The sequence below is a fragment of the Solanum dulcamara genome, chromosome 4, assembly GCF_947179165.1.
Source record: "Solanum dulcamara chromosome 4, daSolDulc1.2, whole genome shotgun sequence".
Taxonomy (NCBI): Eukaryota; Viridiplantae; Streptophyta; class Magnoliopsida; order Solanales; family Solanaceae; genus Solanum; species Solanum dulcamara.
Genome location: NC_077240.1, coordinates 2774267 through 2799362, shown reverse-complemented (window position 1 = coordinate 2799362; position 25096 = coordinate 2774267). Strand labels below are relative to the sequence as shown.

General features: G+C 31.0%; 5 protein-coding genes across 7 annotated transcripts; 3 read left to right on the top strand and 2 right to left on the bottom strand.

Annotated features, from left to right (window-relative positions):
* The first annotated feature begins 1535 nt into the window (after positions 1-1535).
* LOC129885480 (protein VACUOLELESS GAMETOPHYTES) lies at positions 1536-3967 on the top strand. The gene is made up of 2 exons (XM_055959768.1): positions 1536-2066; positions 2813-3967. Exons 1-2 carry the CDS (start codon positions 1686-1688, stop codon positions 3164-3166), a joined length of 735 nt encoding a protein of 244 aa, XP_055815743.1. The 5' UTR covers positions 1536-1685; the 3' UTR covers positions 3167-3967.
* A 1464-nt stretch (positions 3968-5431) lies between these two features.
* On the top strand, positions 5432-6047 carry LOC129884497 (LOB domain-containing protein 24-like). The gene is made up of 2 exons (XM_055958793.1): positions 5432-5584; positions 5840-6047. Exons 1-2 carry the CDS (start codon positions 5432-5434, stop codon positions 6041-6043), a joined length of 357 nt encoding a protein of 118 aa, XP_055814768.1. The 3' UTR covers positions 6044-6047.
* A 6858-nt stretch (positions 6048-12905) lies between these two features.
* LOC129884495 (uncharacterized) lies at positions 12906-13861 on the top strand. The gene has a single exon (XM_055958792.1). The coding sequence runs from the start codon at positions 12994-12996 to the stop codon at positions 13465-13467; it is 474 nt and encodes a 157-aa protein (XP_055814767.1). The 5' UTR covers positions 12906-12993; the 3' UTR covers positions 13468-13861.
* A 1895-nt stretch (positions 13862-15756) lies between these two features.
* LOC129885479 (plastid division protein PDV2) lies at positions 15757-20304 on the bottom strand. 2 transcript variants are annotated; one of them, XM_055959766.1, is made up of 3 exons: positions 19868-20304; positions 17236-17391; positions 15757-16500 (listed from the first exon to the last, which is right to left on the bottom strand). In XM_055959766.1, the coding sequence occupies exons 1-3, from the start codon at positions 20090-20092 to the stop codon at positions 15886-15888; spliced, it is 996 nt and encodes a 331-aa protein (XP_055815741.1). In that variant the 5' UTR covers positions 20093-20304; the 3' UTR covers positions 15757-15885. The 2 variants fall into 2 exon arrangements, with proteins under 2 accessions (XP_055815741.1, XP_055815742.1); XM_055959767.1 differs by lacking the exon at positions 17236-17391 and having other exon boundaries at positions 19868-20301.
* A 753-nt stretch (positions 20305-21057) lies between these two features.
* On the bottom strand, positions 21058-24543 carry LOC129884494 (uncharacterized). 2 transcript variants are annotated; one of them, XM_055958791.1, is made up of 10 exons: positions 24476-24543; positions 24062-24136; positions 23857-23946; positions 23213-23635; positions 22480-22883; positions 22147-22246; positions 22004-22063; positions 21837-21923; positions 21607-21735; positions 21058-21516 (listed from the first exon to the last, which is right to left on the bottom strand). In XM_055958791.1, the coding sequence occupies exons 2-10, from the start codon at positions 24125-24127 to the stop codon at positions 21211-21213; spliced, it is 1665 nt and encodes a 554-aa protein (XP_055814766.1). In that variant the 5' UTR covers positions 24128-24136; positions 24476-24543; the 3' UTR covers positions 21058-21210. The 2 variants fall into 2 exon arrangements, with proteins under 2 accessions (XP_055814766.1, XP_055814765.1); XM_055958790.1 differs by lacking the exon at positions 24476-24543 and adding an exon at positions 24282-24468.
* Positions 24544-25096: the final 553 nt, after the last annotated feature.

Sequence of the window (25096 nt, the reverse complement as noted above, 5' to 3'; positions counted from 1 at the left end):
CTAAAGTTATGTATCAGATACATAAATTATGTATCAGCAAAAGTGAAAAAATAATTGAAATCAAATTCGGTATGAATTGATGCTCTGTTTTTTCCATTCGAGACGACGCTATGTTTTTTGGCTTGAATCTTCATGGACATAACAATTAATTTTTTTAACAATTGATGTATCAGATACATAACTTATGTATCACCAAAACTGAAAAAAAATTGAAATCGAAGTTGGTTTGAATTTATGCTCTGTTTTTTTGGCTTGAATCTTCAACTTCACAACCGTTATTTTTTAACCAAATTAATCCCATTAATTAGATTAGTAATTGATTTAAAGAACCAATCATCCCTTATATTAAGATATTATCCATAAATAGATGATCTTCATTAATTACTCATTAGATAATTGATGTATCAGATACAAAACTAATGTATCAGAAAAGTTGAAAAAAAGGGGATATCGGGTAATTTTGATACAATGAGGGATGTATAGTAATTACACTTTTCCATTATGGGATTTAGGTAAAGTTTACTTTAATTTACCACAAGGTTTCTTAGCCATATCCACGTTCAAGGTGCCAAATTCTTATTCTTCTAGACTAGATATTCCTTAAATTTTCACTACATCTCATGATTCTCCTAACAAATTATCTGGTAATTGTTTGAGTAATCTATAATGTCTCATAAGATATGTTTGGAAGTATTTTTTGTCTTCTAATTTTCGATTTAATTATGAAGGTTCTTTGATCTACAAAAGCTATTGAAATTATCGATCTTATCTCATCACAAGTTCAAGACAATATATATCACGTATATTGTCTTGGAAACAACCAAATACTTTATGGATTCAAAAAATTTAAGTCATGAGTGTTTAACCGCTTTAAATTTTGAAGTGAAAAATTGAGATTTGATACGAAGAGTTATCTGATTAATCCTTTTAAAAAAAATCAATATCATTTAGGAAATTGTACTAAATTGTATTCCTCATTTCTCTTAAAGGAACCAAGATTAGTCACATCCTCTTGATAATAAATTGACATTTGTAACATTTTTTGAACTTTCTAGTGGCCCCAATATCGAAAACCTTTGCTTGCAACTAAGGTATTTTGTTTTCCTTAATTTTGGAAGTGTTAAGGGATAAGTTGATTACAATATACACAAGCACACATAGGTCTTGATTTTTAGCAATATCAGAATATTAGCTGACTATTCATTTAAAGCAAAAAATCGTTTTTTTAATCTTTTCTTTGGGTGGGGTATGGAACTAATATATGCCTTATGTCCCTCTTCTTCACTTGTTGTGGATGTTTAAAGGATTCTTCTACTAGACTCATAATTTTGCAACTGTCATTATCCACCAATAAGCATAATTCCATCTTTCTATTTGCTTCAAGTACAAGCCACTCTTAGCTCCAATACATAAAGTTAAAGGATTCAAGTAACATACATCTATCTGTATAAAAATATCACGTCATTCAAAGGATATCTATAAGTAAATCTTTTAGAATATGAGAATTGTAATTCCTGATAAAACAAAAATTCCTTACACTAACGATGACAATATATATAACTTAAACTCAAAATTTAATAATAGAGTCCAAGAATCATCTTTATATAATGACCACTTAGAATTCATTTCTTTTGCTAGCTAGCCACCGAAAAACTATTATTTTTTTTCAAAAAATAAATAAAAGCATGAAGTACAATGAGATATCTCATTTTAGCCACCCTCAACACAAGCTAAGATATGAATACTCAGAATTTCCATTCAAATGTGATGGTTGCAAAGAAGTAGGCATAGGGTCTCGTTACAAATGCACAATTTGTGACTATGATTTACATATGCATTGTGCAATTCCTTCAGCTTCAATTACACATCCATTTTACAAAAAGTGTTGTTTCCAATTCCTCTCTCGTCCCCCGGGACACGTACCCCGCTACTGCAACGCTTGTGAGAAGGACATAACTGGATTTATGTACCATTGTAGGTCTTGTGGATTTGATCTTCATCCATGTTGTGCTAAGCTTCCTATGCTGCTTGATGATGGAGATGTAAAGCTTTACTTGTATAGAAAGGTATGTAAATATTGTTAGTCATCGACATATTAACATCATTTTACTTGATAAATTTTTTAATTACAGTAAATGGATCACTTGTATAAGTTGAAATTTCAGGACAATGACTATTTTTCAGTGTTACAGGACAAAAAGTGATCAATTGATGCTATTTCTTTAGATTATTTTGCTCTAATAATTCTTTCGATTCAATTTATTTGATATTTTTTCCGTATTCTTGATCACTTTAATTTTTTCAAAGTTGGATCGAACTAATATAAAAATAAATAAATAAATATATATATATCAAGTTTTATGCATCTTTACTCGTATTAAAATGACTTTGTGTTTATATTTGGGAGAAATAGGATGCTCTGTTTCCTAAGAAAATCCAATTTTGCATTTAGCACTGCTTAGCTTTTCAGTTAGAGTTAATAGATTTTCACACCAGATTTATTTTCTAAGTCATAAATTTAGTAACTTCAAAGTAATAAAAAATAATTTAATAAGTATCTTTTATAATTAAAAGAAAAGCTCATCTCCTGTGCTTCTCGAAAAACAATTGGATTATTTCCTTGCAAAACTGTACTCAATTTCATATGTAATTTTCAGTTACATTTGATTTATCCTAGTTGTAATAATGTCCACATTGTCAATTCAAGGAAATATAACTTCCATTAATTATGTTTAGAACATGTAGGCAAATCAAGAGAGAATTTTGAGAGTCCAACTAATAATTAAACTCATTTTTAATTCACTCAATTTAGGTAAGTGCAACATGCCACAGATGTGGGAGGAAAGGGAGAAACAGAAGCTGGAGTTATAGATCTACATGCAAGAAATACAATTTACATGTGGCATGTGTCAAAGAGATGCTTGTGGATAGTTGGCATGAAATCTACTTTGGTCATGGAGATAATCACAACAATAATTATAGAAAATTGGAGAATAGGATCCCAAGTCTGAAAGGTACACTTCAAACTCATCATAAGAAAAGCAAAGGCAAAGCCCAAAAATGTTGTGAGGTGGCTGGTTTAGCTCTGCAGTTTATTATATCTGCAGTTCTTGGAGACCCTACAACTCTTATTGCTGGGGTCGTTGCTTCATTAATGTCAAAATAATAATGTAAATTATTTAAACCATACTAAATTGGGGCTTTAGTTTCTGGTCAAGATTAATGGAGATCAACTTGATTATGGACCTAATGAAGTTGGACTAATAATAGTTATGATGTGGAAAAAAAATGGTGGATGTACAACCACTAATGTAGAAATTTAGTGTAGGGGTGTTCATGGTTCGGTTTGGATCGGTTATTGATTAAAACCATAACCAAACCAACTTAGTCGGTTTTTAAATGTCTAAAACCATAACCAAACCAAGTAAAATAATAACCACGGTTTGGTTATTGTCGGTTTGGTTCGGTTTGGTTCGGTTTTTCGGTTTATTGTCAGAAAGACATGTTGATGGCAAATTAGGTCCACCAAACTTGCAACGTAGTTTATATTTACAAGAGCAAGTCAAATAGGGGTTCCAAAATACAAACAACTTTGTCCATAAATAAAAAAATTACATATTTAAACTAAACTAACTAGATATTAGAGAATCCATAGACCATAATATAATCAAAAGTACATCTTCCTTAGATTAAGCTCCAAACTAATCAATGCTCAAAACAGTAGGGTTTTTACTTTCTAGGGCTATTCACATAGTTGGAAGTGAAAATGTAAAAGGAAAAGAAAGAGTAGGGTTTTTACTTTCTAGGGCTATTCACATAGTTGGGCTTCAGAGTTGAGAGTTGAGAGAGTTGGGCTTGGATTGGGCTTGGATTGTTGGACATAATAAGTATATTAAAATTAAATTAATAATTAAAAGGTATAAAATATTTTTAATTATTTATGAAAAGCTAATATTATACATATAAATAATTATAATTTTTATGTATATAATTATCGGTTTGGTTTGGTTATTTATTCGGTTATTTTTTACTATAACCATAACCAAACCAAATATTATCGGTTATTCAAATTTAAAACCAAACCAAACCAAACCAAACTGAATGTCGGTTTTTTTATTCGGTTTGGTTAAATTTTCGATTTGGTTTTGGTTTTAACCAAAACCGTGAACAGCCCTAATTTAGTGTATTTATGATACATGCATATGTTCTAACGTGATTTCTATTTCTGGATAATATGCCAGTTTTCTAAGCATGTACTTACTTCTATTCCTTTTTGAACGGCAATAATCACTAGGGGCGGAAGTAGAATTTTAAAGATTGAGGAACTTTCAAAAATAGTAAAGGCTTGAAATATAATTAGGCTTCTTAGCTATAGTTTACCTAATTACGTTTTATAGCTATAGTTTTAATTGCTATGTCAATTTCTGTTTGTATATGTCGTTGTATTATACAAATTGGGCTTTCAAAGAGATTGTATATACAAATATAAATTTATTGTAGCGATTTATATATGAGCCCCTAAATTCGCTTTGTATACAAATACAAACTTTTAGATATTTGTATATGAGTCCCCACAAATTTATTTATGATCCCCGAAATATATAAATACAAAAGAAAATACAAATTTGAGCCCCCGATTTGTATAATAACAAGTTTTATTAAAGTGCAGTCATAATTTATAATCATGTGAAACTATAGTTATATTAAATAATAAACTAGTAGTATTTGCCAGTTCGCGTAATTTTTCCAATTAATTTAGATGAGGGGATTCAAATGAATATATGATATGTGTTTATACATATAGTTCTGTCACCTAATAATTATAATTAGTTAATACATATAGTCATTATGCTAAACGACTTAGTTCAATAGTTTAAATTTAGATGTGTTGAAAAACTATACGAAAAATATCGTAAGTCTCAATTTTTCTCATGTTAATATGATATTAAAAATATATCTTAAAATATCGATCAAAGTCCATATAATTTGACTCTCGAGAAGCGAAATGTAACTAGCTGTAAAAGTGATAAACAGAAGGGAGTATATATAAGAGAAAGATAATTATCATTAATATTATTGCAAAATATTAATTGTAAAAGTAAAAACTAAGCTTTTAATATCATATTTAGGATACATTGTCAAAACAAACTTCTTTACAAGAAGAGGGGAGAGGGGGAGAATCATAATTAGAAAAATAATAAATTCCATTCCTACCAAGTTTAGCTCAATCACTAAATGGCTGATTTGTGGTAACTTTCCTTAAAACACAATTTTCAAAAGAAATAGCCGTTAATAATTTTAATTTCATTCCATTTAAATACACTCCTCTTTAATCTTTATTGAAATATAATGCAATTATAAGATCATTGCTTAGATTTTCTTCTTCACAAACAAAAGATTCACAAAATTTTTGTACAAAAAAAAGAAAATAATGAGTTCGACACGTTGTGCAGCTTGCAAGCAATTAAGAAGAAAATGCCCTTCGAATTGTATATTTTTACCATATTTTCCTCCAAATAATCCTCAAAGATTTTCTTATGTTCACAAAATCTATGGTGCTAGCAATGTTGGAAAGATGCTCCAGGTACAAGAATCTATTTTTTTTCTTGCTCCAAATATTTATTTATAAACTATATATTCCAACAATCATTTTATGACAAGTAACAAAAGAATCTAGAACTATAGAAAGAAGTAATAATGTTTTAACTTACAAATTTGACTTATAACCTATGATTTATATAGTTTTTAAATATATAAATGACTCCATATATATATGTCAAAGAATGTCATAGAAATTAAATTCCTTGTTTAATTAATTTTTTTTTGTATAAATTTGTAGCAAGTAGAAGAGCATCATCGAACAGATGTAGCAGACACATTGTACTATGAGGCATATTGCAGAATTAAGGATCCAGTTTATGGTTGTGTTGGAATTATTACTGTATTACATGAAGAAATTTACCATGTACAATGCCAATTGGCTAAAGTACAAGCTCAAATTGACTTACTCTTTCAAAATGGAGTTTATACTTTTGATCCTTAGTTTTACTAGCTACAACTTTTTACGTAGAGTATACTTTTTTGTAGTCCTGTGTTTATGAAAACGGATTCGGACATTTCATGAATTCCTTCTTTTTAATCTAGTGTTTTAATTTGATTCTACTTTGGACCTAACTAGTTTGTATTTTTTCTATGCGCGGACATCCAACGTAGTTGAACTTTTTTTCCTACGAAGGTTCTTTGACGAGTAAAAATTGGAATATTGTATTTCAATAGATTGTGACTGCATTTTGCAACATCCACCTCCTTTATGAGGCATTAAGACAAAATTAACAAATTACTTCTTCCCAGAAAACAATTACTAGTACTAGTAGAAAGCTTTATTGTCAAAAAGTAATTAAAAGGAAAAAGACATGTTTATAATAAAGAAAAACTTTATCAGTCAAAAAGTGTGTGTGTCTATGTCACATGCATACAAACGAATGAATTTCCAAACTGCTTAACTTTTTTAGTTATTTATGTAAATTTTGTCATTCTATTAACGTTTCTTTGCCTTTGTTTCTTTATTCGAGGAAAGTTCCTTATTTTATGGTACAATAAATAAATCAAAGTAAAAATCATCAGATTTATGTAAGCAAATAAAAAAATGACAATTAATGAGAAAAAGGTTCCTGCCCTAATTAATATGAGGGATACATCAGTCTTGTCGAAGTCAACATATGTGGTCTTAATTTACTATACGAATTCGGATTAGTTTGAATAAGCAAGTCACTGCTCTTACTATTGGATGGTAAATCAATCAATCAATTAACTAAGAGTAAAACGTTCTTCCTTCATTTCATATTAAGTAATTTTTTGAAATTTTTTTACTGTTTAAAGTAATTAAATTATTCAAAGTTCAATTTGAGACTTTTTTTATATTTGCACTTTTGAAGTTTTATATTTTCTAGAGGATAAATCACACTACTTGCAAAGTTATATTTATGACCACAAAGAGCACTAGTGAAAAGTATGGTTCAAGTTATGTCCTTAAATATTTTTTTTAATATGTGTGCATTATCTCACAAATTCACTTAATTGGTATGAAGGGAGCAGTTTTTAAGTAAAAATAAAAAGTCAAATTAAAATGACTTTTAAGTAAAAAAAGAAAATGCAGGGAAAGTCCTACTTTTGGTTTTTAATTTTTTTAAAGTTATTTTAAACTTATTTTAAGTTATTTTTAATTTTATCAAATACTCTCAAAAGCTAAAAATAATTTAAAAATATGTTTGACCAATTTTTAAGTCAATTCAAACAGGATCTAAGTCTAAATCTTAAATTAGTTGGATTGATAAATTATTGGTTATATATATATATATTCTCTATTCAAGTCAATTTTCTTCTAACACTAAATTAATAAAACATATTCCAAATATTTAGGGTTGCTTTTAAAAAAAATTCATAATCACACACTTCATCCTATATGTTCATACATGTTTTTTTCAACGAATAAAAAAGAACCAGTGAGACATTAAAGATTCTCGACGAAGAGAAAAGATAAATGGAAATTAAGAAGGGAAAAGACATAAATTCCTTCTTAAAATTAGTATTGAAAAGTCAGTTACACACTTAAACTATCATGGCGATTTATTACATATTAAAACTACCTAAAAATGAAATTATTATCTCTTTACAACTGACGTGGCCAAAAAATAAAAAAGGAGCAGCGCGTCAAAAAATCTGTAAAAAAAAATAAATTAAAAAACAAAATCACCACCCCACATCCTTTTTTCTTCGCACCCACTTATCATCTTCTTCTTCACACCCATCTACCCTCCTCTTCTTCACACCCACCTACATTTATTCTCATTTTGAATCTTGATTTTTTTTTTCTTTCAAAACCCATTAAAGTAAAAAAATTTAAAAAACAAAATCACCCCACCCCCACATCCTCTCTTCTTCACACCCACCTACCCTCTTTTTCTTTACACCCATCTCTATTTACTCCCCATTGAATCTTGATTTTTTTTTCTTTCAAAACTCATTAAGAAGAAGAAGAATTCTTCTCCCATTTTGATGGAGAAGACGATTGGAGTTTGGGGGGGGGGGGGAGATGAGTGGTTAATAATTAATTAAGAGTTAATTAGTATAAAATATAATTGATAAAAAAAAGTTAATTAACAAAGAAAAGAAAAGAAAAAAAAATTAAAAAATCGGATGGGTAGTTAATAATTAATTAAAAGTTAATTAGTATAAAATATATTTAATAAAAGAAAAGTTAATTAATAAAGAAAATAAAAGAAAAGAAATATAAAAAATCGGATGAGTGGTTAATAATTAATTAAGATCGAATCACTATAAAATATAATTAATAATTGAAAAGTTAATTAATAAAGAAAAGAAAAGAAAAAAATATAAAAAAACGGATGGGTGGTTAATAATTAATTAAGAGCTAATTAGTATAAAATATAATTAATAATTAAAAAGTTAATTAATAAAGAAAAGAAAAGAAAAAAAATATAAAAAATAGTTAATAAAAGAAAAGTTAATTAACAAAGAAAAGAAAAGAATTTTTTTTAAAAAAAAAACGGATGGATAGTTAATAATTAATTAGGAGTTAATTAGTATAAAATATAGTTAATAAAAGAAAAGTTAATTAATAAAAAATATATATAAATAATCGGATGGGTGGTTAATAATTAATTAGGATCTAATTAGTAAAAAATATAATTAATAAAAGAAAAGTTAATTAACAAAGAAAAGAAAAGAAAAAAAATTAAAAAATCGGATGGGTAGTTTATAATTAATTAGGAGTTAATTAGTATAAAATATAGTTAATAAAAGAAAAGTTAATTAATAAAAAAAAGAAATATAAATAATCGAATGAGTGGTTAATAATTAATTAGGATCTAATTAGTAAAAGATATAATTAATAATTGAAAAGTTAATTAATAAAGAAAAGAAAAGAAAAAAATATAAAAAATAGTAAAATATAGTTAATAAAAGAAAAGTTAATTAATAAAAAAAGAAAAAAAAGAAAAAAATTATAATTTCTGACGTGACGATGATGTGGTGCTACGTGATAGCGAATATAATACACCACATACTATGAGAGTGGAGTTATGCGTTCAGGGGGTAATAAATTCACTTTTAAATAGTTTAATTGTGTAATAGATGGACATGATAGTTTAAGTGTGTAATTAATTTTTCGATACAATTTTAAATGAAAAATTATGTCTTTTTCCAATTAAGAAAGACCCAGAAACTTGAAAAAGGATAAAAAATAGAGTCAAAAAGGAGAAGCAAAACATTAATAATAGAATAAGTGATTTTGAACCAAACAAATACACACCACATACCCTTCAAGATACATAAATGAAAAGGAAAAAGACAAGAAATGAAGAATTGTACATATGCATTATGTGGAAAAGGAACCAACGACGATAGTGGAAAGTGCAATCACGTAGAACATCATGTAAGAAGATGACGTGTAGAATGTAATTTTTATTTAAGACGTATGTATTTATTTATTTAATTATATATAAATTTAAATTTTTATTTATATATATTTAAAATTAAAATACATATATATCAAATAAAATCAAATTTAAATATACATTTATATATTATATCTAAATCAAAAGACAACAAAGAAAGAAATGAAGAATTGTGCATATGCATTATGTGGAAAAGGACGAAGCTACGACGATAGTGGAAAGTATAAACAAAAGAGGTCCATATCATAATAAAATTATTATACTCGTAGCCTAATCTGGTTGGGTGAAAGAAAACAAAAGAAAAGCACATATAGGTACCCCACACATGCCCAACATCACCCACTAAACTCAAAATAATGTTACTCCTATAATGTTTTCCTTCCCCAAAAAAGAAAATATGATTACACAATATGTTTAACTGCTTTTATATTATTGAATGTTTATATCAAATTAATACAATCTCTTGTTTTTATAATAAGTATGAGATAAATGTTAAAAATATATCTAAATTTTATTTTATTTTGAATTTCATATCTAAACTAATAGAAGTGTGAATTTCATATCTAAATTATCATTTATTAGTTTCAAAAAAAAAGGGATAGTTCATATGTGTCTTTTGGCCTTTGACACACTCCTATAGAAGAAAATATAGAAGCAAAAAAGGTAGTTTAACTGAATTATTCAACACAAAATATGAGGAAAAACAGGACTTCTTAGGAATATGTATAAGTACAAATTTGAAACGACAAATTTAATATCTTCTTGATTATGTTAAAGAATATTTATTTTGAATCAAAACCAAAAGGTTTAAAGATCACTTTACATGGACTTGGGTAGTACAATTCATCATAATTAAATGATTTAATAATGCAAAATAGTTAAGTTTTTGTTTTTAAGATATATTTTAATTTTTATTCGTCCACTTTGATATATCAATAGAAATGCAATTTTTTCCCCTCATTTTATTGTCAGTATTAACTATTCATTTCAAAGTATTTTCAAGTTCATTAAAAATTATACGTTACTTGTTAATATGCACTTCGTTTATTATTCTTTAAGATGTATGCTTGTAAACAAGTAAAAATGAATAAAAAGATTATCTTTCAACATATATTATATATCTACTGATATGATATAAACATTAGCGTGAATATACTTTTATAATTTACGATCTGAACTAATAATACTGAAATATATATACTGAGGTTATGGATGTATTTCTCAGAATTTCACTCGGCGAATGTGAACCAAATTAAAAATGGCTGCCATTTTTGAAACACGTACATAAAGGAATACTACAAGCAACGAATAAATTCTAGACGTTGATGCCCATTATTTATGGAAAAAGTTCTCTTTCATATTCTTAAAGTTTTACTCTTTTTTCTTCCTTTAATTTATTGACCAAAATCTGCTTTTCCAATAAATAACTAACACAAATTTCTCCAAATATTTTTTCTTTAAAAGGTCACAAATAGGATTGTAATTTTAATTTGATTGTCACAATAGATAAGTAAATTTCTTAGTAAATGATGCTTAAACTTTCCAAAATTTAAAATGATATTTTCCCTTAGGAGAGTCATTTTTCAAATATAGGAGAGTCATTTTTCAAAAATATATTTCCTATTTTCCTCGAAAAAATTAGGATTTATTTGTGAATGAATTTTTTATTTCAGAAAAATAAAGTTTTGTCAAGTATTTATTGGAGTATAAACCCAGTTACCATGATTGAAGCGGTTGATTTTCCAACTGATGTGTATTGATTAAATTGAATTCGCGTCAAAAATTTTTTATATTAAAAGATAAAGTTTTTTTATCAAAGGCAATTTTATATCTAAAATTTCTAATTAAAAATAAAAAATATTTACAACTTTGCCACGTTGTGTTGGATGAAACTCTCTACTAGATAATCATCGACCGATCTACTTTTCAAAGTTAAGCCCATATTTAATTCGAGCTTACTATTTAGGAATCGTCTAAGTAATGCCCAAATGTTAAAATATCCTTTAATTAATCAATTAATATCCTTCTAGATAATGGATAATTGGAAATCATAAAATCATAATAGATGCACATTTGCATGCTTGAGATTTCTGCTACCTAAAAAGTTCGATGCTCTATTAAAATTTTATGATTTCTCTTCTTTTTCAGCCATTAAATAATTGTTTGGAACTATAGCTTTTCGTTCCTCTATAATTTTATCATTCCACTTCAAAAACAAGTAAATTAATTAATCATGGCTGCAGAGAAGTCATTAAAAATGTGACCGGTGGATCAGTATTAATTTTTGTTTTATTTTTTCACATCTTATATGTGTGTGTTTATGTGTTTTGCTTTTGGTGTCTTCTTGAAAAACACGCTAACAAGATAGTGATAAGGTATCTGTACATTTTATTCTCTCCATAAAAAAAAAATTGAAGCAAGAATAATGGGTTGTGTAGCTGTTATACGCAGCAAATTGTTGTTATTGCCACCAAGTGATTTTACCACAGATCTACTTTGAATTCACTAGGAAATCAAGTTTGAATTCCACAAACTAAATGCCTTTCTGTTTCGCATGTTGATGAATATAGAAAATTCAGATAAATTTGCTTTATCTGGCTTAATTAATTGTTCCCTCTTCTTTTGAAAAATGAGTTGGAGTTGAACAATAATTGTTCAGCCTTATCCTTGAACGGTTATATAACTGTTCCACTTTTATTTCAAAATCAGATTTATCCTTTTACAGGTCGAATAAGATTGAATCAGGTCGGTTCACGTGAGCGACCCATGATTCAAAAATTCTTACACTCCAAATTTCACTAGTGAAATTTCACTGAATATATTATTATTATTTTTTTTGAATTCACTCTTATTTAGATAACTGTTGTTTTTTTTACATATCTAAGAAAGCATATAAAATAGGTATTATTATTCCATCCATTCTATATTAGTTGTCATGTTTTTTTTAATTTTTTTTTAGTTAAACTCATTTTAAAAATAAAATTAGATTAGATCAATTCAATACGTTATATTTAAAATTTATTTAAATTATACAATAAGTACGACAAGTCGTAAATTGAGGAACTATGTTAATTTGATAAAAAGATGTATTTTAAAATGCTAGTTAATATTCACATTATTTAACTTTTGATAAGCAAAACATGACTAACTGATATAAGATGGAAAGAATATTTAATTAGTTACTAAAAACACCGTAAAATATAATATAGACGGGAGTCCTCTGTCGACTTTTTCTGGTATTCAGAACTTTATTAATTGAGCCTTTTTTTTAAAACAAATTTATTAATTGAGCCTTTTTTAAAAAAACAAATTTATTAATTGAGCTTGATTAGCGGTCAAAACCGAGTCACTGAATATACCCAAAGTGCCCTCCACTTCTATATAAACCACAACCCCTTCACTGCCAATTCCTCAACTCTATCCACTAAAACAAATTTATTTTTTTTAAAAAAAAAAACTCTGTTTTCTCAAAAGGCTCTGTTTTCCCCTGTTTTTTTCTTCTTCTAAAAAAATTGAAATGGGTAGCTGTACATCATCACCATTGATGACAAAACAAAGTGGAAGCGTAATGAATTTGCCAGTTACAAAAGTAGCCATGGTGATTCAAATGAACGGAAAACTTCAAGAATTCCGGCAGCCCATTACCGCCGGCGAGATCCTTGTCCAAAATCCTGATTTCTTCCTTTGTAGCTCAGAAGCCATGAATGTTAATTCATTAGTTCCTCAATTGGCTAAAGATGAAATCTTGCAGCTTGGTCAGCTTTATTTTCTTTTGCCGGTTTCTAAATTACAGACCCCATTTTCACTTCAAGATATTTGTGTACTTGCTGTAAAAGCAAGCACAGCTCTTAATGATTATTTTAATTTGTCCACTATAGTGGACGGATCGTCAAGAATTCTAACAAGGAGATTCAAGAAAATGCACGATTGTCATGCTAAGGATTTGAACCTGAGAAGTAAAGTTTTTGAGTCATCTTTGCCACTACAGTAACAAGTTTTTCTTCCAGGAGATTCAAAATTTATATACAGCTTTTCGTGTCATATGATTGAAAATGAGCAAAGATGTCTGTGGAAAGTTATATGTATTTTTTTTTTCGATTTAATCATTAGGTATTCGCAACCCACTTCTTGATTACTATGAATTTCTTTGGGTAAGCATGCTAAGGAAAAATGCGTCCTTATCAAGAAGTTCGTTATTTTACGACATCTACTTAAAAAACGAAGAGATTTTATATTTTGTAAGGGTGAATTTAAATAGTTAGTGAATGTGAAAAGAAGAAGAAATCATTTTATATTTGGTATTAATACTAGCATGTAGATCTGTATATATGTTGTAATAGAATGGATGGTTGGCATTTCCACGTGTCTACATTGTAACACATAAATGCATGTTGATTTTGTCTTTTTATTAACATTTGAAGAATACTTTTAAAATTGCAAAGGAAATTCCTAGAAAAAGAAAGAATGCTTTAAATTAGGATTGGTACTAGAATTTTGAATGAATTTTTGTACCCATCCTAATTTAACATCAAATTTTATATACTCGTGATTTAATTAGTTGGTCCAAATAAGTCCATCATATAGTTGGAAGTTTGGGACATTATAATAATCACGAATGACAAGTACTACCAAATGTCAATTGTGATAGACCAATTTAACTAACTTGGGAAGTGAAAGTGCAATAATTGTTCAATTAATAATTTTATGGTATTTGCTTTTACTTAGCTAGTTAGCTTATTAGTAGCTTCCAGCTTTGAGTGATAGTGAGTCTAGGGCCATCTGCAATCAATACATGGCATTTTCAGATACTAACCTGGTGTATTCGACGAATTTAATTAATCCAAGTCTTAACATAAAATCGATTTGTTTGCTTACACTCGTTTCTTCTCGTGAAACTATACTTAATGTGTTATTGTTTGTCTTGTTTGATTTTTTGACTTGTAGTAAGTTAATGACTTGGACGGGAACTTTAATCTACAATTTGACTAGGAACATTTATAGGAGTTTATGATTTAAGTTTACTGGTCTTTTTCAATTTTATACTCAAAGGCTTACGGTCTAATGGTATTGGTTGAATTTTCTACACAATAAGTGTAGATTCAATTTCCATTATCCTTCTCCTCTTTTCTGTCCCTGCTTTTCTAAAAGAATGATTTCACAAAGTTGTAAATAAAATAGTACAAGTTGTAAAAGCGTAAGAAAATCACATTTGGCCGATCTCATACTTTTCCATCGTGTTTTCAGAACTACATCCAATCATACACGTAGTTGTCTCAGTTACATCGTTTTAGAACTACATCCAACGAAGTATTCTTTCCATTAATCGTTTAGTCGAGTACACCTCCCAAGCGCTAGATTCAAGCAATTTCATACTACTTCATCCCTTTTACTCTTCAACCTGATCTCTACATTCAAAGCTTGAAAAAAAATAAAAGAGGGTTACCGTCACCTCTATTAATGACTATTCTTAAGCTTGCTTTCTTTGAGAGCAGGATTTCTTTTCCTAGGAGCTAGTTGGGGAAGGAATATAGTAACAAACTTAGGTGTTGAGAAAAAACAAAAATGAAAAGGTAAATTTGTTAGAGGTGGAAAACATACTACTTGACTCACTGCATAACAAAGAAAAAAAAAATTAGATATCCATGTGCATAAACTACAGTATAAAATTGCCAATTGCACAGCAAGAAGGGCCCAAGAAAGTGCAACAGCCAAGAAAATTATCTTATCTTCTTGGTTTTGTAGAAAAACAGGAAAAATAACAGCAAATTATTAAACCAACTCTTCTAATTTCAACTCAATAATTGGATAGCATGTGCTTTGTCTGTAGGAAGTTGCTCTGATACTTAAAAAGTCTTCAAATTTCAGGTGAGCCAAAACATGAATGTGCAACAATTCTGTCCCTTCAATTAATAAAACACCAGCTTGTTTATTCAATCCATTCGTGCGACATTATAGTAATGAACTAAGTTGGCAAATCTACAACAGATCTAACAAGGGACACACACATCATACGAAAACAAAAAAGACAAAAACCTTGACTCACAACTGTTGCCATGTATTTCCCAGGTCATCAATTTTCTTAAATATTGCAGGATAACGTCCCTCGCGAGTAGGACCGATTTTAAAATAAAGAGATAATCTTTCCATACATAACACACTCATTAAAGGTAGAGTGTACGCAATCTTACCCGTACCTTGTTAAGGTAGAGAGGTTGTTTCCAATAAGACCATCGGCTCAAGTAAATCATATCAAGCTGGGTATACAGGGCACAATGAGAGATGCGAGAAATTTATTTTCTGATTGAACTTTCTCTAGCTAAGACAAATTACATTGTCAGGCCACGCAGAGTTCAAATATAGTCAAAAACTTAGTAGGATTTACACAAAAAACTGAAAAATGAACAACATTTCATCCACAGCCATAATTTACATCTGGAGTTGCCACAACTGATTCAAATGGGATCTCAACTCTCTCTTTCACGACGCACTGAGTTTCACCATTTTCAACCACAGGGACTTTTCTGTTTGCCAGTTGTTGAAACAAGTTAGAAACCTTGATCTGATTATCCCGTTTCTTTAACTGAGGCTCGAATCCAGCCAAACTCAAGACAGATATTACACCAACAACTGTGAGTGCTGTCTTGGCTGCTGCACTGATGAAGAATTTAACCATACTTAAGGGGCTCTTAGACTGGGAACTTTTACGGTTAGCTTCATCGACATCTTTCCTGGAATTGTGGTTGTGGCTACCAGTTACCCCATTTTGAGTGAGTTTCCGTGTAGATGGTAAGTGTACGCCATAACCCTTGTCTGACACCACGGTACGAGAAGGTCTGCTAGGGTAAGGAGGAAGTAGAAGATCGTTGTTGTCTTCTACTGTTTCAGAAACAAAAGCAATTGCCTCGTGTATGACTTGGTAATCCTTGCCTTCGTACCCTTTCAGTGTCTGGAGCAATTTTTCTTGACTATAACCTATCTCAGCCAGTGCTGCTTCTTTCTCATACCATTGTTGCTCTTGTAGTGCCTGAACATTAGCATCTAAAGGCATTGAGGTATAGCTTCAATAAAGGTAGACAACATAATTGAAATGCACAAATTTGGACAAAAAAAATAATGTTATAAAAGCCTTGTTGTATATCTCATGTAAAAAAAAAAGAATTTACAGAGAGCAAGATAGTAACAGCTTCGGAGGATCCAGTCAATAATCTTAGGGAGGCAACTGGGACAAGAGAAGTTCCACTAACTTACTCAGAGAAGCTGTTTTTTCAGAAGAATCATAGGCAATCCAATCCTAAGGGAATAAGAAAATACTGCAGCTTTGGGCTATTGGACTTTTGACAAGAAGAAAACTAATTTACTCACAAATACTGTTGGAAGAATCCCGGGCCAAAAAATACTGCTTCTCTGGAATATTGGACTAAGTTGTGTTATATAAAGATTTTTCATAAAGATAGGCTCGTACAAAAGAGAGATGTTTGTCATCTCACTGGGCGCCGTCAGGAATGGGACAACCTTTGAGTTTTACTCGACACTAGTCATTTACTAAACGCAAAAAGAATGTCTTTAACAGAAAATAAATCTCTCCTCAAATTGACGGATTGTTTCACTTGCAAATACCGGAGGCACATTGTGACTTTTCATGAAATAAGGATATCAAAACAAGTGCATCGGTTGACACATATTAAGCCCTTATAATAAAGAGACAAAATTGACTAGAAGTTAGTAATAGCCCTCTTCACCAAAAAAAGTTAGTACTAGCCTCTTCACAAAGATTATGCTTGTTTAGTGGTAGTTCTCTAAAACTTATAAATGGCATTGCAATGACTGGACCAGGATTGACTGTCGTGATCATTGGATCAAAAGTTTGTAGGATCCAAAATTTTGCCCTCTGCAGAACATCACAACCAACTGCTTCCTACAGCTCCAAGCCGAACATGCCACAAACAAGAGATAATTTAAGAATAACAATTATATGAAATTCACATGAAAAATTTTCATACAAACTTCAAACTCTATGATGAAAGCCAGTGATGACACATTTAGGCTTTGGCGTTCTTTTTTTTTAAAAAAAAATATGCAATTCCCCTTGCAACATGATACAGTCACCTTCCAGCTGACTATACATAGCAACTGCAACAGACACTCAACAAGCAGATCCTAGCTTACACATTAGAGAGGAACATACTATCACTAGAAACAGACTGTCTAATTAATCAATATTTTGCCGACTACACTCAGAAGTTACTTCATCAAATGTTGGATAATAATCTTTAAGCAATTTAAAGGAAACATAAAAAGAACAAATTCGTAATGAGAAATATCAGAAGCTGTAATTTGTCATGAGAAATATCATAGCTGGAACCCTAGTTAAGTTAGTTGAGGATTCAAAACACCCTATCAAAATTTTCGGCTCTGTGTCAAAACAGGGGATGGATTGAGGGGGTTTCACACTGAGATTTTCTATTTCTCTTGTTAGGATAGCGTGATTGCTCTTGTTTATGAAACAATGTCTGAAATCAGGTATCTATGTGACCTACAAAGAGACTGCTAGGAATCAGCATTCACATTGCTGATGGAATCAATTTAAAAAGTCAACAATTTTAGGGGAAGGTCGTTCAACTAAGTTATATTTCAAGGGATTAGTGAGTAGTAAAAAGTAGCACCTCAAAATCTTTAGCTTCAAATAGAGATGAGAAGATCAAAATATAAGTAAGTAATAATTTCCAGGTTCACTTGCACTACAATAGGCAAATCTCAACTGGATTGCTTTTAAGGGTGCTAAGAACTTTATCCAAATTATTTTCAACAAAAATAAAAGAAAAGAATCTTATCCATATTATGGTTGGTCGGGATTTTGAGCTCCAATTTGTCTTGAAACATACAGGCAGAGTCAGACACTTCATCTCACAAAAAAGTAGATTCAAGACTACCATTTAACATATGATCGTGAGCTTACAGTTCCGTACAATAGTCAATAGTCTGCTCAAGTTAGCAACATAAACATCTTTGCTCTCATCTAAACCTCATGTAAACTTTAAGCCCACTATGTCCACTTATCTCACCGAAGAATTTGAAAACTGCTGGTTCCACTTAACTCTACCAAATTTAAAATGACTTCATGTTACATGGAGCAGATGTATATACATTATGCACATAGCAAAGCTAACAAAATGTACAAACCCTAACAGTAGTAAATAACAGTAACGTGCAACAGCATTTAAGCCCCAGGGCTTCGGTCAAGTGGTATGAGTGCAGTCATGATGTGAGTTGGATTAGGCACACGTCACGAGTTCGAACTCTGCCATGGTGACACAAACAAAAATACTTGATTGGAGAAGATGTATATACATTATGCACATAGCAAAGTTAACAAAATGTACAAACCCTAACAGTAGTAAATAACAGTAACATGCAACAGCATTTAAGCCCCAGGGCTTCGGTCAAGTGGTATGAGTGCAGTCATGAGGTGAGTTGGATTAGGCGCACGTCATGAGTTCGAACTCTGCCATGGTGCCACAAACAAAAATACTTGATTGGAGAAGGGTAGAGTCGCGGGTCCATTATTTACTGAGTTTTGAACCAGGATTTCTCGGTCATCAGCGTGTGTGTATATGGTAATGTGCAACAGCATTAGAGAGCAGATATATCACTGAATGTCAAATCCTGAAATGCTATATGTTTCATTGGAACTGAAGAATACACATGATACTATATCAACATTCGACACAGAGAACTTCTCATCCATTACTGTTAAGAAGACTTTTATCCACTTCGAGGAACAAATCTAACCCGTGTTAAATCCAACTACTTCACCATTATACATTAACTTAATCTCACCAAAGAAAATTCAATACAGAATATCCAAAATATAGGCTTCCATTCAGCAAAAATAATATATTAGACTAACCATCAAATATGTATAGCAACTTCAGCTCCAAAAACTTCGAACATAGTGCTCCCTAATGCACCATAAACCCATCAACAAGAGGACCAGTGAGGTCTATTTCAAGGAAAAAGAAGGACCTCAACAAGAGAACAACATAATCACTAATCACACAAAGGAAAACTTCCTAAACATATTCATAGCAAAATAGATAAACCAAACTACAGAAACCCCACTAAGAAATTCAGTGTATGGGAGTTAAAAAAATCTTGTAGCAACTATTCATTAAGGTTGAACCCTAGATTGAGCGCCGCCTTGCCTATCAACTCAAGAAAAGTGAAAATTTTGCAAAATTCAGTAGCATATACAAAATAACTACCACCCTTCAATCTCAAACTAACTGGAGTCAGTCATCAACACATGAATCTTCTATAATCACATATTTACCCAAAAAGGGGAAAAATTCCAAGGTTCAAAATTGAAGTAGAACAAGTAAAGAAGAAGAGACCTGCAAAGAAGACACTTGGGCTTCAAGTGATTCAAGAGCATCCTTAATCTTCAACAAGCAATCCACTGCTTCATCATCATCCTCATGGGTTTTTCCATCCTCTGCGTCTTCTCTATTTTCAGATTCCACTTCATCTTTCTTGGATGCTTTATGAATGCAACTTGTTATCTCTAACCTCAGCTCAGAGATTCTAGCCAGTACTAACCCTATTCTATCTTCGTCCATAACCTAAACAATCTTGATTTTTGGGTTCTGCAATATGAAAATCTTGAATTTTGCAAAAAAGGGTTTTCTGTAATGAAGACAAAGAAGTGGCAAGAAAGTGACAAAAGAAAAAAAAGAGGAGTGAAATACAAGTGATTGTGGTGCTTTCTTGAACCTAAAGAGATGACATTAGAGTTTTCTCTATAAACCCCGAAACCCTCTTAACAAACAAACAAAACAAATTTCTAATTGTCAGTTTTGTCCCCTTTATAAATCTCCAACAAATATTTGTTTTTTTGGAAATTATTTTTGTGGTCCAGGATCACTGTTGCTATTTATTTTCGGTTATATTATATAATTAATAATGATAGGACTCTTGACAAAATCTCTAATGTATATAATTAATTACTTTCGATTACATGCTAGTCATGCTTTTAAATTCAAATAAAAAATATTTAAATTCGAATATAAAAATGATGTTGAAAAGAATAATCCTACATGGAATTGAGACAAGAACTATGGACTTTATTCCAGAAGCGAGGAGAGTCAGTTAACTATAATCTTTTTTATATTTGTCAAGTGTCCGATTAAATAGTTTTCCATATATTTCAACCAATACATCATCCTAAAACTAAATACCAATTTAATTAGGGATTTTAATTGATATAAAAATTAATTTAATGGGTAATAGTTAAAAATATATTTTGCTAAAAATTAGAAAAGAGGTGAAAGGGGTCTCTGGACAGAATTAGTTGTTAGAAATGGCCGCGTGGAGTCAACTTTTTTCATCTTCACACATCTCTCAGCAAAGTATCCCAAAATATTTTTCCACATTCGATGGGACTTTTTAAATCTAAAAGGAGTTTTAGGTAAAACGGGAATTTAACCTATTCACTCCTTTATAATTTACAATACCACTTGCTTTACTCCATACCATTGTTCTGTTTAGAGCTACTATAACCAATGAAAAACTCTTAACAACAAGGAAAAAGAAAATAAATGATGTTTGGACCATCCAAATTATTACAAACTCAATTGGTAACATGAAGACACACTCATGCACAAGAAGTTCAAATATTTCACAAAATTGAACCACTTCTCAATCTGAACACCCCCTTTGGTTGTGATTCATCTGATATTCAAAACTCAGCCAATTCACTTGAAATAAGGTAGCGGAAACTGAAGTTGTGAGGAATCCAATCAATTTTCTTACACAACTTTCGTTGCTCCGGCTGCTGAAAGTTCTTCCTCAAATAAGAAGGTAGTGCTAACTCTATTGTTTCGAACAAACCAGATGGACTCAAATTCACCTCTTTAATATAAGATTCCACATTCTTTGGAAGGACTAGTTTTTGTTCTCTGTGTACCCTAATGTTTGCCTGAATGTAATCATCTTTAGCCACTTCTAATTCTTCGAATACTCTCTTTGATGTGTACAAACGAAGCTGCAAACGTACAAATGGAATGATAAGTCAATAGCATATAGGCATAATATCAAGAAAACAGTTACTCTTATCAATCAAGAGTAGGCATACCACAGGATCAGAATGGTTTCCTGAGCACAGAGCAAAGCGTAGGCGAGGATCTGGATGCTCTATTGCATATCCCTTTCGTGCATCGCCAGCCTTAAATCTTTGTTTCGTAAAGAAGAATGATTGAAGCCACTACATTCAAAATTAACTTCAATAAGTCTTAACAAATTAGTCATCTAAATTATACATATGAATGCAAGGAGGAAATGTAGTGACGTGAGCTCTCAACTTACCTGACCGGGACGAGGTAACTGGCATCGGAGTATAGACTTCTGAATCATGTCAACACTTACTGTATTCCCTCCAATATTGTAAGCTGACTGAAAAATGAAAAAGTTTGCTGAGTTATAATGAGCCACTCACACAGCAGAACTGTCACTTTTGAACAGAATTTTCTTACCTTAAGAAGTAAAGATGCTCTCTTGAGATTACTTCTTGGAATCCCATGAACCAAAAATGCCTGCAACATACACGATGCTGGTTCATAATTTATCCCACAGTAAAAAAAAGTCTTGGGATAACTCTTAGCTACAGAAATCTTACATGCATTACTAGTGCATTGTGGACATTAATCCAAAAAGCTAGTTTCTCTTCATGTCTCATTTCCTTAGGGGCGACTTCTTCCAATTTTGAGACTAGGTACCTGCATTGGCAAGTTTGAGATTATTCAGAGTTGCAGAAGGTGCACAATTTTGCAAGCTTACTGAAAGATCAAAAGTTAGGTCAAACGGAAAGTTAATTTGTACTTTTAATGAACAACTTTTTATAGAAGCAATCAACAAAAAAATACCATCAATAGTCATGTAAATGTATTAAGATTTTGGTGGCTTATATGTAGGTATAATATAAATTACAAATTGAGTTAAAAGGCTTTACCTAAATTGTTTTAGCATTTGCTCAACACCATCTAAGCTCTGACTATCTCGACACAGCCCTTGCACCTCAACCATTCTAACAAGGAATCCGCTAAATCCCTTTGAGTCTTCAAAGTGGAACGGATTGTTCAACGTATCGGAAGATGAATTTTCTATGGATTGGTGTCCCTGCATATCACTCTGAGCTTGAGGAAAAGATTCAAGTGTTGATGATGAGACTGAGACGGGAGACAAACTTAAATCACGGTTGAATAAAGGCGGATCAGCAAGCTGACAATATATGGCTGAAATGCACTTGATGATTTCTTCAGACAACTGGCTTGGCGAGTTATGATAAAGATTATTAGAACAACTAGTAACATGATGTTCCGTGAGACTCCTGTTTGAAGTTGATGGCTGAGCATGCTGGTTGAAACATATAAGATTTCCATTATTAGTTACTCTACAGTGCATATTAACAAAACTTAGTTAGCAATAAGGTAGTTAATCCAAAATTAAAGCTAATTCACAAGGTGAAGGGTTGCAGACTGCTTATAAAATGCCTAGGCCTCCCTCTCCAATCCAATTTGACCCGAATCCAGTAACCTCTCTACCTACTCGATCACTCGACTATGTCCCTGGTTCGGAACAAGACGAGGAGGGCTCCCTCTCTTGCTCTAAGTATATAATTATAGTTACAAGAGCTTGTTGCAAAACTAAATGACATTTTTTTCTTTTTCTAGCAGTACAATTACCTCCAGCATTGATAAAGGCATAGAATGGTATGAATCTACAGCATCAGCAAGAGCTGCAACTGAAGGTGAAGCTCTGAAGGAACAAGCAGCATGTGAGAGGGAAGAATGGCATCTCAAAATGGTTGAGTCAACTAGTTTTTGTTTGTCATCATCACATTCTTTGATTGGATTACTCAAAGTTGGCAAAACGGGACTATTACTATTAGTCCTTGGATTTTCTTTCAACTTGTCATTTTTCTCCTTCACTTCTGCAAACTTCTTTTCATTGGGAGTTGTATTAGTTTTTGTTCTATCATCCTTCTTGGTCAGTGATTCTAATCCCTTGGCAAATATTTTCCGATACATTGAAAGAAGATACTTCTCCAAACACATAATATCCAGCTCCAGAAGAGCAATTTCTCTAACCAGATCCTCATGAGCATGCTGAAAGTTAAGAAGAAGCAAACATAAATTACTAAAAGACAGAATACAAGTCATTTTCTTGTGTTTGGTTGCGAGAAAAACATTAACGCTGAAAATGACTTCATATACCAGAACTCTCGGGTGGAAGTCATTTTCCTTGGCAATTATTTCAACACATTAAAGTAAACTAGAAGCAGAACAAGTACAAAAAAAGAAGAAAACCAGGTAAACAAGCTTCTTACATTAACCTCTTCCTTAGTAGAATCATTGCGTCTGCCGCCATGTAATTGTTTCTTCTTCAGCTCAATATAGTTCTTCTCTAGTCCAGTGTCCTATTTACAACAATAACAACCGTGCCTCAGTCTCAAACAAGTTGAGAGAATGAACCAACACTCTGCTTTAGAACAAAATTTAAAAAAATGTATTGATAAATAAATAAAGTCCTACCAAATCAAAATGGTGTGAATAGTTGTAGAATTCACTACTCTTTTCTTCCTCCATTGTCTTCATCATTTAGGTAAACTGCATGTCAATGTGAAAGTTCAGTCATTTATGACAAGTAGTATAGAAGAGTGTCTATTATGAAAATAGCAAGCACTTATACTATGAAAGCAAAGTAGAATATAATAGAGGAACTAATTAAGCATATTGTAAAAAAAGACCCTACACATTTGGAAATAAAATTCACTGAAACAGAGCATTAATTGGAGCTACGGATATAACAAAAGTTGACAACTGCCCAAACAGAAGCAAGAAAAACAGGTTATGAGAAATTCCAAGAAACATTAAATTGGTAACAACAACAATTCTTTAAATATCCTCAACCAGTCAATAGTCATCACAAGTTTCCTAAAATAATACCAATCAAATATCTAGTGGTTCAATCCTAATCATAACTATTGTTGTAGCAATATTTTATATTTTTCACACCAAAGTATGGTCTTATACTACTTGTGAATTATGAGCGCATGCATTTATTCACTTGTGGTTTCTTTAAACGTGTGGCTGACTTTGAGTCTTTCACTATTCTTTACTTTTTGTTTAATCATTCGATGTCTGATACCTACTGATCTGACTAATCAGCTCAAGTGTGCGATATCTAATTTTGGGACAATTATTTAAGTGCGTAAAAATTTGCAAGTCTATTCTCTTCAGAATAACTTTAGAAATGCGATGACTGAAATTAGGTTTGAAGTTTACATAAATTTGAGTCATTTTCGCTTAACATTCATATAGATATAGTTAAAGTTCAACTATTTTTACATGAACTTCAGACAACGCTAGACTTTTATATGTTTGAAGTTGTTTCGAAATAAACAGACATGATAAAAAAATTAAAAAATGAATATAAGTTAAATAGTGATGTCCAAATAGAATACGATGTCAAATATAACATGAGCTTCTTTTATTAGAGATGAAGTTTAGATCCTATATTTTCATTGTTGGTGAGCCTTTGACTAGTCACTTGAAAGCAATACTACC